The 14365-nt window shown below is 40.8% G+C and overlaps 1 protein-coding gene across 3 annotated transcripts in view; it reads left to right on the top strand.

Moving 5' to 3' along the window:
* scube1 (signal peptide, CUB domain, EGF-like 1) overlaps positions 1 to 14365 on the top strand; it is a 107671-nt gene that overhangs the window by 30896 nt on the left and 62410 nt on the right. For all 3 annotated transcript variants that reach the window (XM_070929224.1, XM_070929223.1, XM_070929225.1), the window contains exon 4: positions 9850 to 9984. In XM_070929224.1, the coding sequence (XP_070785325.1) occupies positions 9850 to 9984 (135 nt within the window). The remainder of the gene's footprint in view (positions 1 to 9849; positions 9985 to 14365) is intronic.

The following is a 14365-nucleotide window of genomic DNA, read 5'->3' as shown; positions in this document are numbered from 1 at the left end:
TTCTTCTTCTGATCTGTTATACTCTTCTTGCTGTCGGCTGACCTTGTACTAACTTTCATCTAATTACCTTAATAGCTGTCTGGTGTCCTTTCCTACTGTCCCATCACATTTTAAATCTATTTGTCAGACGGATCAGTGAATGTTTTCTCTAGACTTCATGTTTTACCATCTCTCTCTTTACCATCTAATGTTTTACCATAAATTATTGGTTTATTATTCATTGCTGATGGGGCTTCTGACTCTTAGGCCTCTAGCTGGCAGAGTTAGCTGATAAAGACCCAGTGCTATTGACCTTATGTGCAGCAAGGAAGGAAGTGCTCTGACTCTGTTATTTTGACTTTTAACCTCCTGTCTGCACCAGAAGTAGGGATGTGTTGTGTTGTGTACGTTGACATGTGCTGCTTGTGATCACCCTGCGCTACATTTTAGCAAATATCTGGCCGGTTATATAATGCAATGTACAGTGTGACAGACTGACAGAGCTTGATGAAAATGAGAGACTTTCTTCTGCAGCATAGACTGCTATTTACATAGCAGCACAAATTACATCAGTTCTCTTGCACAGCACTGGGATCAGCTGGTCATGTTACTGTTAAAATAGTCATGGTGACTGGTCAGCAAGCTAGTTGAGCTAGTTGTTTGTAAGCTACTTAATGCGGAATCTAACTTTGCGCTAAAGATTGTGTTTTCAATCTGATATCTGTGGTGGTGTGAGATCATATGTGCCAACTTTGAGAACAACTTTTTAGCAGGCGTGTATGAACCAATTAGGACCCAGACTTTTTACTTTTTTACTACTTTTACGTATTTAATATAGCCAGCAATAGAAACCAGAAGTTAAGATACAAATGCATAAGATCAATAGGCAGTAATAAAATGTACCATTAATGCCACATTATCTTTTGCAATCAGTGTAGCGTTCTTTTTGTGGATGTGTCATGAATATTAAGCTGACACTGCTCAAGTTTCACTAATGCATTACCACCTGTAACAGCCAAACACAAGGCAAGTCTTTCTGTGTTTATTTGAGAACCTCTGGCTGTCTTTGAGAAAATTTTAATAGCAAGCAGCATACTATAGTCAGTAGCAGTGGTGGAAAGAGTATTCACATCTGTTACTTAAGTAAATGGGCCAATACTGCAATGCACAAATACAAAATAGCCCCACATTCAAAGGTTTATTTAAAGCTAGTGTTATCAGCAACAGGGTTATTATTACGCATGCATTAACATTGACTTAGCATTGAATGTTGTTGCTTGTTAAGTTAAGTTGCCTGTAATCATAATTAAATTTAAATAAACGTAGGCAGTGCTTTTTATTAGTCGTTGCACATTTCTGTTATAATGTATGGTTTATGTGAGGGTAACAACTTAAATTTACACACACACACACACACACACACACAACACAACAATAACAAAAACTATTTGGCATTAAAATATGTATTTCACAGTTGGAATTGCAGGAGGGGCGGCGCCCCAAGGCCCTCAATGGACCACATGCCATTCATTTTGAGTACAGTGAATGAAGTATGACGTATCAGAATCTGGAAACACTCAGGTAAAGTAAGAAAACAGTACTGAAACTATTTAGTAGCTTTCCATCACTGGTAGTATGGATAGCTATTTAGTCTTTTAACACCAGATTTGACCAATACTGCCACTGTGTGTTACTGACTTACAGTATGCCAACAATATGCCTAATTGTTCTATTAACTAACTATAAATCATAATGCAGCTGTTTGATCTGTCCATTAAATGTTTCTATAACATTATGAACTAAAACAACAGAATATAAAATAAATATAAATATTTTAGTCATGTCGATTTCTTTTTTTGAAACTAGGATAATAGTAGGCCTATTGATTACTATAGGCTAATAATATTAGTCTATTATTAATCTTTTTTGTTTTAGCTGTATTGTCATTCATGTTACTTTATTTTTTTATTTTTAATTTTTTTTATCCATTAAGGCTCCTCTAAGGAAACCTAATGCATTTTCTGTTCTGTTTTTAAAAAAAAACAAAAACATTTTTAATAATGAGATACCTCAAAATCCTGCCGGAAGCTCTTGCCTGCATGAAGTACAGGTGCTGCTAATCAGCCTGACCCAGGGCTTCATTTGTGCAGCATCCTGTTGCAACAGGATTCCGGACCTCCCCAGATTGTAAATACATTTTGTGTAATATTTAATGTCAGACAGACAGACACACAGGCATACACACAGGCAGACAGAGAGAACACGTCATGTAGTTCAGCCTGCTGCTTTTCATGGTTGTTAATGCAACTTTTGGCTCTGAGAGAGAGAGAGAGAGAGAGAGAGAGAGAGAGAGAGAGACAGACAGAGAGGCAGCGTGCTGCAGACTGTAAACAGCTGTTTCTCCTCCTCCTCCTCCTCTGATCTTCAGTGATTATTGTGAATCCTTCGATTAATAAATGTAATAAACAAAGTTTGTTTGTGATGACAGTTTAGTTTTAACAGCTAGCACCGAGGCGTTGCCAAATGTGCTCCAGGCTCTGTGGATCTTTGATGCACTCCGTAACCCTCCAGACCAGCACCCTCTCTGTGATCCTGGACTCCTGATTTACACATTTAGCACTGGCCCTTGTGTTGGTCCCAATCTGAGGAAGTCCCAGATCTTGCCCATATATAATAAATAAAATGTTCGTTTTAAAAAGAAAATACTAATGCTATCCCTCAAAAGGAAAGGCTACACATATAATTTCACTTCAAAGCCCTGCAGGTGAAAGCAGTGTTCTGGCTAAAATTGCGTGTGCATGGCTGAGTTTTACTAATCACACAAACACGCACGCACATACACACATGTGGGACTTTTAGTAAATAATCACACGAACGTATGTATGTGCGTCTCGTCCTCTTTTCATCCCCCGTACACACACGCACACACAACTAACCCTAACCCTTGCCCACGCTTCCGAAAGCGATGCACTATGTCATGGTCAGACAAACTGAGAGCACCCTCAGCCTTTCTTCTAGATATTAAATACTACTTTGATCTTACAGGAGATCAGGATTCATTTGAAACAAATGTTCATATATCACTGTTCATAGTGAGTTTGAAATACTTTAATCATACTCATTTTTCTAGTCCATAGTCTAGTCTAGCAAATCAATTGATTTTGCCATAATTCAAAAACTGACTAAACTGGCTCATTTGTAAGCAAAGGCATTGAAATGAATAGGAGTTTGTATTATGTGGCCTGCTCTGATGCCAGCAGTACATCTGTTCCAAATGTGGGATATCAACTTGGGAACAAAATACTTGAATTTCACATTTCAAACCAAAGCAAGTACAAAAAGAAAAAAAAAGATTGCTGGCAGAGAATTAGGTTGTATTTCAGGTATGATGCATGTTACGTAGGATCAGTCTATATTTAGCCCACTTTGAGAACATACACTGCCCGTCCAAAAAAAAAGTCACCACCTGGATTTAACTAAGCAAATAGGTAAGAGCCTTCCATTGGATAATTACTGCAGTGATGAATATGTTTCAGCTGGCAGCAACTTATTTAACCCTAGGTGATGCGGTGAGTAGCTTCTCATTTCTTAAACAACCATGTCGGAAGACATATCCTGTGGTCGTGGAAAGGATGTTAATCTGTTTCAGAAGGGTCAAATTATTGGCCTGCATCAAGCAAAGAAAATAACTAAGGAGATTGCTGAAACTACTAAAATTGGGTTAAGAACCATCCAACGCATTATTAAAACCTGGAAGGATAGTGGTGAACCATCATCTTCGAGGAAGAAATGTGGTCGGAGCAAACTCTTGGATGATCGTGATCGGAGATCACTTAAACGTTTGGTGAAATCATATTGTAAGAAATCAACAGTAGAACTCACGGCTATGTTTAATAGTGAAAGTAAGAGCATTTCCACACGCACAATGCGAAGGGAACTCAAGGGATTGGGACTAAACAGCTGTGTAGTCCTAAGAAAACCACTGATCAGTGAGGCTAATTGGAAAAAAAGGCTTCAGTTTGCTAGGGAGCATAGAGATTGGACTCTGGAGCAATGAAAGAAGGTCATGTGGTCTGATGAGTCCAGATTTACCCTGTTCCAGAGTGATGGGCGCATCAGGGTAAGAAGAGAGGCGGATGAAGTGATGCACCCATCATGCCTAGTGCCTACCGTACAAGCCTGTGGGGGCAGTGTTATGATCTGGGGTTGCTGCAGTTGGTCAGGTCTAGGTTCAGCAACGTTATGTGCCCAAAGAATGAGGTCAGCTGACTACCTGAATATACTGAATGACCAGGTCTTTCCATCAATGGAGTTTTTCTTCCCTGATGGCATGGGCATATTCCAAGATGACAATGCCAGGATTCATCGGGCTCACATTGTGAATGAGTGGTTCAGGGAGCATGAGACATAATTTTCACACATGGATTGGCCACCACAGAGTCCAGACCTCAGCCCCATTGAGAATCTTTGGGATGTGCTGGAGAAGACTTTGTGCAGCAGTCCGACTCTCCCATCATCAATACAAGATCTTGGCGGAAAATTAATGCAACTCTGGACGGAAATGACTGTTGTGATATTGCAGAAGCTTATTGAAACGATGCCACGGCGAATGCATGCTGTACTCAAAGCTAAAGGCGGTCCAACGAAATATTAGAGTGTGCGACGGGCAGTGTATATGACACTGCAGATTGGGTAATGCGTTCCTGTGTATTGACTCATGGATACCATATCGTCACCAGCCTGATGCTTTATGTTTACTGTCATCACTAAATGAAGAGGTAAGTAGGGCCCTGTGATGCATGGTAACCATGTAAACAGAACTTTGAGAGACTGACATATCGGCCTATTGTCAAACCACAGTTTAAGCCCTGTTCCAACCTTCGACTCACGTTGCCCGTCAACAAAGACCTCAGTGTTTGATATAATGTCTCACTCTCAAGTGTCTCATTCAGCAGGAGATTTACTGTATGAATGAGGGCACACTCTGCGCCGCACGATCACACACACTCCCTCTCACCCCATTTATACATGCATACACACAATTAATACTGGCAGTCTGTGTACACCCAGAGACAGAAAGTGTCTCGCCTCACGTATGATGAGCTGTCATAACATTGCACGTCAGCGCTGTGGCTTCAATCAGCTGCGATGAGTTCAAAGATGCTTTAAATTAAAATCACATGTCTTCCATGACTGGTAGAAATGGTAGGACCTGCTAACTGTAACCCTTGACTCATTAATCATAGCTCCCTATCCTCAGAAGATACTTGTTGCAGTGAGGTTTTGAGTTCAGGTCCCTAAGTTTGACAGCAGCAGAGCCCTCAAATACTAAACATCTAAACATTGAAGCTCAGTGCAGTTGGAGAGGAAATTGGCTTTGGAATAACCCCTCAGAGTAAACTGCAGCTTAAAGTCAATGTCAAAGTGTAACAGCTCCATTTAAAAACAACATTTTTGTCCAACTTGTTTGTTTCTCCGTCAAAGTTCACACTCAATTTATTTCTTATTTTCTCGCACGCTCTGGGCCTGCCTGTGAAAAACAATAAAGACTTTGTGGCTTTTAATAGACCCAAAGCATGCTATTCAGAAACCTCAGAACTGTGTGATGTTCTGAATGAGCCTTGGATGACAAACTACACTTTGGAAGATTGCAGAGTGTTGAAAAAAAAAAAGAAATCAGGTTGCGTGCAGGAAGTTGCTCCATCATCTCCCAGATGCACTGTGTCAACAAGTTAGGGCACTAATTGATTTAAGATTGCCAAATTGTACTCTGATTGAAGAGCGGTCCTGTTCGGTTCCTTTCTTCCTTTTGATTTTGACTTTATTTATTTGGTTTTGGCGTGGACACAGCTGGGCTCAATGTGTTGGTCGTTCGGTGCCCTCTGTGAATGTCTGGTGCGCTCGCGTGAGTTTATTTTCCTTCCGACGCGTCCTTTTCATTCCACTGTGAGATCTAAGAGGTTGTCACAGAGAGGTCCAACATGTAACAGACAGGAGGTGGGAGACAAGACAGACGGGGAGGAAAGGGGCAGATAAGCTGAGCCGAAGTTTGACAAGTTCCCATAGAGGTATCAAGTCCACATTAATGAAAGCCACTTGATTTGTTTTAAAATAAAGGACCAAAAATGTGCTTGATTACAAAAAAAGACAAACAAAGAGGCGCATACCTCCACCAACAATATGAAGGTAAGCCACATCATTATAAGTCACCACAACTTGTGAAAAATTACACAGTAACATTAAAGGATAGGTTCACACAATACCAAAAGATGTACATCGTTTTTGGTTGTCGTTGTTGTTGTTATCAAATGATCCCTTCCTTATGTGATAATATAAGAGAACTGGGAACAACTCTTTAAACTGAAGCTAAGAGGAGACTTCAGCAGTCTCAATCTGACAAATTAATAGATAGTTTCTCAGGTCTGTCTAAAATCGATTGTCAGGTGCCCATATGAACACTGAAACAAATTTTGCTTGCTGTTATCAATACTGACCAGTAACTATTGACCTTCCTGATGTGATAGGGAGCAAAATCCACAGTTCTCCTTCTGTGCAAAAACGTGTTAAAATGATTATCTACAGAGGCTTCAGCCATCAGAGTTAGACAATTGAGGTGGCCATCTACAAAATTCAGTCTTTCTGTAACTATTCTTACACTGCAGTGCAACAGGGAAACACAAAGAGGATTAAAACCACTTCTCTGACTGCTGAAGCCTCATATTAGCTGGGCTTAAGGAGGACTGTGGACTGTGATTTTGTCCCCCATCAAAGCTGAGGTTAAAGGATTCAAACATCTTGACTTTAAACTTACAAGTCTTTTGTTTCCAATTCAAGCCCCCTCACATCACCCTTCACCCTCATCTCTCTCCCTTCCCTTCCTTTCTTCATCTCTCTTGCTCTGTCTTCCTTCCAGGCTCACACTGTCACAGAATTATAAGTCATCATTACGTTTAATTGCACTCTCATTCATGCACCATCCTGGGCACATTCAATTAAAATGATGGCCATACAGCTGAGGTGATCCACCACTATGAATGTAATTTTTGGGCAGCTCTGCAGATACCAGGGTTTGAACACAAACATGTCTGCAAAGTTGCGTATTGAATTATAGTCTTGTGGACGGTATGTCTGATTTACTGGCTCTCCAAGCAGGGGAAGTTGGAGCAGATGACGTAGTAGAGGCTCCGTGTTTAACACTGGAAAGAGTGTGGATTAAGAGCAAAAGACTGGTCTTTTCCTTGCATCCTGCCCTCCTCCTCCTCTTCTCTCCCGTCAGGGTTAACATGATTGTAAAGTATTCCCTCTCTCTCCACACACTGTAAACAAGGCTCTTAAAGGCTCCATCCACTCCACAGGCATTTAACAAGCCCACCTCCACCTTCTTAAAGTACAGAAATTTGTTTCCAGGTAAAGCCACAAATGAAAACCCCATGGTGTAGACAGGTAAAGACAGACAGGGTAAGAGAGTGTTTATTTGTGTAGCCCATAATGGACCAAATGTATCTGCACACATGCAACTTTAACACGGGAGACCACTGTTTGTTTCCTGATTCCAGCCGTCAATCAGCGTTTTTATTTTCCCCATGATTTGAACTTGAACCACACTGTTTCCCTAACCTTAGCTAAGTACTTATTGAAATCCAAAACATGGAACAAAACTTTCCCTAAATCTAACAAAGTCATTTTTGTGTCTAAACCTAATCAAACGGCGATGGCGTCCGAGCTACCCTGCAAGGTGCTGGCTTCCATCGGGAGTGTCTTGCCCAAGGACACTTCGACATGGGGGGGGGGGACAAACTGCCGAACTGCTCTACCCTGCTCTACCTGCTCTTCCTCCTGTGCAACAGTGCTAACCATTGCACCATTCTGTTGGCCATAATAGACGCCATAGATGGCACAGAGACAGTACAATACCTGATATTCACCACAAGGGAAGGGAACCGAAAGGCATAGAGCGCAAAGTTAAAACACCCCAAATAAAAATAACTCAGAGCAGAGTGAGTCATACAAAAACCAGAGACATCCTGAAGAAACGAATGAAAGAGCAGGGGGAGTAAATAGATAATTAGAATAGTTATAAATTGCATTTCCTGCAGAAAATGCATGTGAATGCTGACAGCTGAAATTATTTTGAAAGCATTTCTATAAATGCAGAAATGTGAAATGAAATTTGAAAGCTCAAATGCATTGACTGCACTGCTGAAAAACATGGAAGCTGAAATGTAAAACTGGCAGAATTGGAGGCTGAACTGTGTTACCTAAAGAAGCTGAAAGCTGAAATACAACTGTAATAATACAGTGGTTTTCCCTCCTACTGTAACAAATTGTAAAAAAAAAAAGCACAATATTTTATTTGAAGTGTGATTGGTAGAAAAAAGTTGAATAGAAGCATAAATGTCCTTAAAGAGCAAGTTTTAACATTTGAATCGTTTCTCTAGCTTAACATATGCAGAAGTAGTAGTCCACCGAAAAACATACGGAAGAAGAATAAATTACAAAGCACTGCTGAAAATACAAGAATCTGAAATGAATTACTTATTTTGAAAATCCAGGCTTGTTTGTGGCCACCTGGTAAGCTCCTGTTATCCTATCCTATTCCTACTGAAGGAAATAGCTTCTCTGTTCCTTCACTCTGAAGTAGCTATGAATTGAGTGGAGTAATATTTACTCTAATAGAGCTGAACAGTGACCACCCACTTTTTTAATGGCCTCTCTTTTTTAACAGATTCATTCACTCCATTGACTTTTCACAAAATCCTTGTATAAAGAATTTTAAGCCTGGAGCTAAGCCAACCAACTATGAAATGAACTGGGACCATAAACATTTGATTCAGAGCAAAAACAAATTGGAAAACAAAAAAAAAGGGTACATGACTGTGTACATAATTATTTTAAGAGTTAAGGAACTACTCGTCCCATGAACCATTGCGAATGATACCTTTCGACTACCCCACCTAGCGATAGTATAGCACGCTTTGCAATGTATGGCCATTCAGAGCAGGTGTAAACACTTTTGCCTTCAGAGGTGGTCTGATGACATGTAAAATAAAGCAGTCTCTTTCAAGCTTAGCTTTGAAGTGAAACTCTGTACTTTAGTCTCTTAATTTTACTGCTTATGTCCTGCTTGATGTGCAACCATTAGATTAAAGCACATATAGACTCAGGTAGAACAAAGATGGACACCATGTAAAAGTTGTATATATTTTATGCAGTTTGTGTGTTTTTGTCTTTGTGTCTGTCTTTTCTTCCTTATTGTTCTCCACAGTATGTTGATGATTGTGTAACTTGTCTGCACCATCTGCTAGGTTGACCTCAGAACCTCAATGCACAATGCAAAGTTATCCTGGTCAGTTACGGGGTACACACACACGGGCAGCCCTGTTTGATCCCTGTTAAAGTCAGTCGAGGGTGTTCCATATTTGCAGTTCACTTCAGCCCCATCAAAATGCCCCATTGGAAATTTACTGGCCTTTCAGCGGCACATTGGGGTCCTATAAACATGCTTGTGTACTGGTATGTGCACATAACACACTCACACTCACACACACACACTGTAGATGCTAACGTTGTCAGACCCCTGTTACCACCTAGTGCCAGGAGTTTCATCCAGCCACCTACAGTGTGTGTTACAGGATCAGACGCCTGTTGGGACACAGTCTGCCCTCTGTGTGTGTGTGTATGAGTGCATGGCGTCCACATTCCTGACTCTGGTGTCATCCCCCTCATCAGACATTTCCCGGCACATAAACTTTCACTGACACATGTTTGTCCATGAAGCCTAATTGGCCGCTATTCCACCATGCTGCCATGGCTGACTTTATCTCTCACACTCTCCTTTATTTCTCTGTCTGTATTTCTCCATTGTAACAGATGTGGACGAGTGTCTGGACAACAACGGTGGATGCCAGCAAGTGTGTGTCAACACCATGGGGAGCTACGAGTGTCAGTGCACAGAGGGCTTCTTCCTCAGTGACAACCAGCATACCTGCATCCACCGCTCTGATGGTAAGACAGAACAGAGAAAGAGCATACTGTGAGAGAGCGTGAGCTATTTTCTTCCCCTCTCTGGAAATTCATCACTTGAGAGGAAAGAGGACATGTAGAGCTTTATTCCAGGGTTATATAAAGCTACTTGATGCTTATTGGTTAATATTTAACAAAACGCAGGGATTACATTGTCTAAAATGTTTTGGGTTTTGGGGTAAATGGATGAGTTTGATAGAATGGCCTGAGGATTTGCACTTATTTATTATAGGTGTTGTGAATTCATGCAAAGTCATTGGAAAGAAATTGACAGATGGGTGCTACTTTGCTCCAGTTGGTGCCAAAAAGGAAGAGGTGTCCCACTGTCTTTGGCTGGATGTGTCAACAACAGTTCAATGCAGAGGTTTAGTCGTATTGTATCGAAAGGCTTGTTTGTTGAACGTGTTATTTTTGTAAATATGATCCGATAGACGGACGGATTATGAATCTATGGGCTCCTGGGCACAGACATGTAAAAGCCCCCCCACCCCCCCTACATATTAGCAAGACACCCAGACTGAAAGATGTGCAGAAGCTGCATCATTTGTAGTCATTTTGTGTCTCTTCGTGGTTGTTTTGCATTTCTTATTGGAGACCACAGTCACTGCAAACTCTGGCTCCATGATCCCTTGGGCCTATGGGCCTGTGCCCGCTAGGCCCATTCAGTAATCCATCCATGCCTATTGGAACCTTAAAGGGGTACAGAGGTTCTTTCTTGTATTCCAGATAACTACTGGTGTCTTTGAGTGCAAACAGAGGTTCTTTTTGATTTATTTTTGGGTAACGTATTTAGTTTAGTAGTAGTTTTTCTGATTATGATAAACATCTGAGGAAAAAAATAGTAGTCAAAGAGAATAAATTTACAGTCCCAGGCATGTTGTTGGGTATGCTACTGTGTTGAATGAGAAATTTCTTGCATAATATGGCCAATCAAAACATTTAATTGGACACAACAATATCTGCTGATCTGCAGGTCCACCACTTTGGTCCTAACTGAAATATCGCAACAATTATTGCATACATTGCCATAATGTAAGATACAGACATCCATGGAAGAATGACTGACTGACCTGACTTTTCCTCTAACACCACCATGAAATTTACATTTGTGGTTTTGATTGAAATGTCAACAATTATTACACGGGTTGTCATGAATCGTAATAACTTTGGTGATCCCCTGACTGCATATGTAGCATCATTATCAGGTAAAAACTAATATCTAAAAAAACTAATATCCCCTACTAATTCCCTACTATCCAGGAGGCTGTACAATGGTTTGATCACGTACATGTTGCAGTTTCACTTGCAGGGCAATTAAGCTCATGTAAGCAAAGCTAGGAAGCTTGACCTTTTTGAACATTCTTTAGTTTAATTTTGTAACAATCTCCCCTTATTTAGATCCCTGCTTGGGTGATGCAGTACCTCCTAAAAAGTAAAAAAGTAAAATCCCCCTGTGACAGACTTTCTGGATCACAAGGAGATGTGGGTTTTGAGGGCACTGACATCATGCCTCTGTCTTGGTCAGTGGCCCTCCACACCCACAGAGGCAGTTACAGACAATGGGTGTGATATGACTTGTATGTTTGGCATCTATTTCATACCAGTTTGATTTCTTAAAATCGTTTGACCCCACTACTCTAGCATCCCCGACCCATTACATCTGTCACATTTAATTTATGGGCTCAATCTTCTGCAGCGAGGGGTGCTGATGGAGCTGTGATCCAGAGGTGAGGAGGGGTTGCCTTCTCCTTCCCTCCACACTCACGCACACATTCTCTAAGCACAATACTCACATGCATGCTACTGTGAATGGGGACAGTGTGGCAGTCAAGTTCAAAGACAGATGAGAGGACAGTCATCTGTCATCTTTGCAACTGCACAAAATGGAGGAATGTAGTGAGGGGTGAAGACTGAGGGGGAGGAGAGAGAGATCAAATAGAGTGACCTTTCCTTTATCCTCTCCCTCTTTAAGGCGTGTTAGGAGCCAGTGTCAGTATGTTAGAGGATTCTCTGTGAAGACTTTCAGAGAAAGAGGTGAAAGAGAGGCAGAAATAGAAGTGTGTTTGCTCACTGGAAACCCCATAAACCAGCATGTGAATGCATCTCCCTTTCCTCCCTCTCTCCTCTCCTTCCTTCAAAACTATTTCTGAAATTTTCAGGATAGCTCACAAGGGGGGAAACATTTTCAGGTAACAGCCTTTGAGAGTTCCTCTGACTTTGTATGGTGGACTTGCAAAGTTTTAGCATCGAATGAGATATATATGGTAAAAAAAAAGTAAATGGTAAGTCTCAAGGACCAAATTCATGGACCAATTTCCCATTTTAAACCAAACATTTTTCTTTTAAACTCCTTATTCTTTAAAAAAAGTATTTTATTAAACCATGTACTTGTGTAAATCCAATAACATAGCAAATGTCTTTACAATCATTAGTAAAGCTCTCTAGGTCCTATATATCTTTCCACCCTCTCCTCCATGACCATTCCATATATTTCCTAGGTCAACGCAGTTACTGTGTTAACGTTAATGTGTAATTCCTGCTCCTGTCAGAGGGATGTTCATGGTAAACAAGCAGTGAAGATGCTTGTGGTATATTCCCGTTGCCCTGCTCTGGCAGGCTGTTCTGAGCCTTTGACCACCACCACACAGCCCTCCACCCCGTTCAGAGATTCTCAATCAGACACTTGTCTCCTCTCCTTCTCCAGCACAGGAATAGCATCAGCATCCCTGTGTCCCACAGGAATCTTGTTGCACAGTTTTTTTCATCTTCCCTACTATGGCCCGTCTTTCACCGATTAATCTGACAACATACAACATTTTTAAGTGGATTGGAGATTCAGTGTCACTTTTAATGTGACCAAAACCCACCAAAAACAGTGTCTAATTGGGGCTGTCTATTAGTTGTCAGCAGTTCCATCGAAGAGATCTTTCACTTCTAAACTTTCACCTGGTGTCATTTAAATAACTAAATAATAGTTATTTCGGCTGCCATGTCTCAAGCTCCTCCTCAACTTTTCTTTTTTCTTGTCTTATTTTGTTATTTATATTTTGTCTGGTTCACAATATGCACGCCACCAATACAAACCCTGTCATACAATATGATAGGGAGCAACTTTTGCACATTAGATCGTTGGTGGACAGCACTTTTTCACCATGATCAAAGAACAATAGGGAATATGTGCAAAACAGCCTCCTCTACCTAGTATTCTTCTAGCAAATGTCCGCTCACTGGATAATAAGGTGGATAAACTCAGGAGCAGGATGGCCGTTCATCATGACACTAAGAAGTGTAATTTTATGGTTTCCACAGAGACAATAGAATCGGGGGAGAGCAATGGGGGGAGCTGTCTGCTTCATGATCAACAACCAGTGGTGCTCAGACGTGGAGTTCACGGCTAATAATAATAATATTGTTTGCACGCTGGTTAGCATGGCTGGAGTGAGTTCATCAGCTGGGAATGAGCACAACATTAGGAGGGCTCTGACACAAACCTTAGCCAGGACTTGGCAACGAGAAATATTTCTAGTCCGTTCAGCTCATAGAACCTTTTGGCTCAGCTATGAGCCAGAAAGCTAATGTTATCCTAGCAAGATTCAAAGTCAATAACATTGCGACAGTATGTTTAACAGCAGGACTATTGACATTGTCGCCAAATCAATATCAAGATTTTCTGTGTTGAATTGTGACTGGGATGCGAGATGATTGCTTATACTTAACTACTTAATAGATGTCCATTGTCAGAAATTAATGGACACCCTGCAGCCAATCAGAATCGAGTATTCATCCAGACCATGTACAAAATAATATACTGGTCATAGCATTTTTCTGCTGAATGAGTACTTTTACTTTTGATGCTTTCAGTACATTGAGCTTACAATACTTTTACTTCAGTAGGATGTTGAAGGCAGGACTTGTACTTGTAGTGGAGTTTTTTTTTTTTTACATTACTTAAGTAACGGATCTGAGTACTTCCACCACTGTCCAGGGGTCTCATTTATAACCGTTGCGTAATACACAAAACAGGGCCTGAAAAAGGCATACGCCAATGCCCACGCAAAAGTTATGATCTATAAAAAGAAGAGAATGTGTGCATGTGTGCGCAGATGGTGAGGTGGTGAATTGAAGCCAGATTGTATAATGATGCATCGTACACATTTAATTTAATTTCATATGCTCGCCATTTATGGCTTTCGTTCGTACGTACATGTTTAGTATCGATTTTTCGATATATGAATGAGACCACTGATCATCCAATTTAGGTGAATCTCACATATTCACATTGTGAGCACATTGTCAAAGAATTTGTACGTTTGACAAACCACTCCATAATGTGACATCAAGTTTTGGGTTAGATGATTTGGGT

The sequence above is a fragment of the Enoplosus armatus genome, chromosome 22, assembly GCF_043641665.1.
Source record: "Enoplosus armatus isolate fEnoArm2 chromosome 22, fEnoArm2.hap1, whole genome shotgun sequence".
NCBI classification, from domain to species: Eukaryota; Metazoa; Chordata; class Actinopteri; order Centrarchiformes; family Enoplosidae; genus Enoplosus; species Enoplosus armatus.
This window is presented reverse-complemented; position numbering and strand designations above follow the sequence as displayed.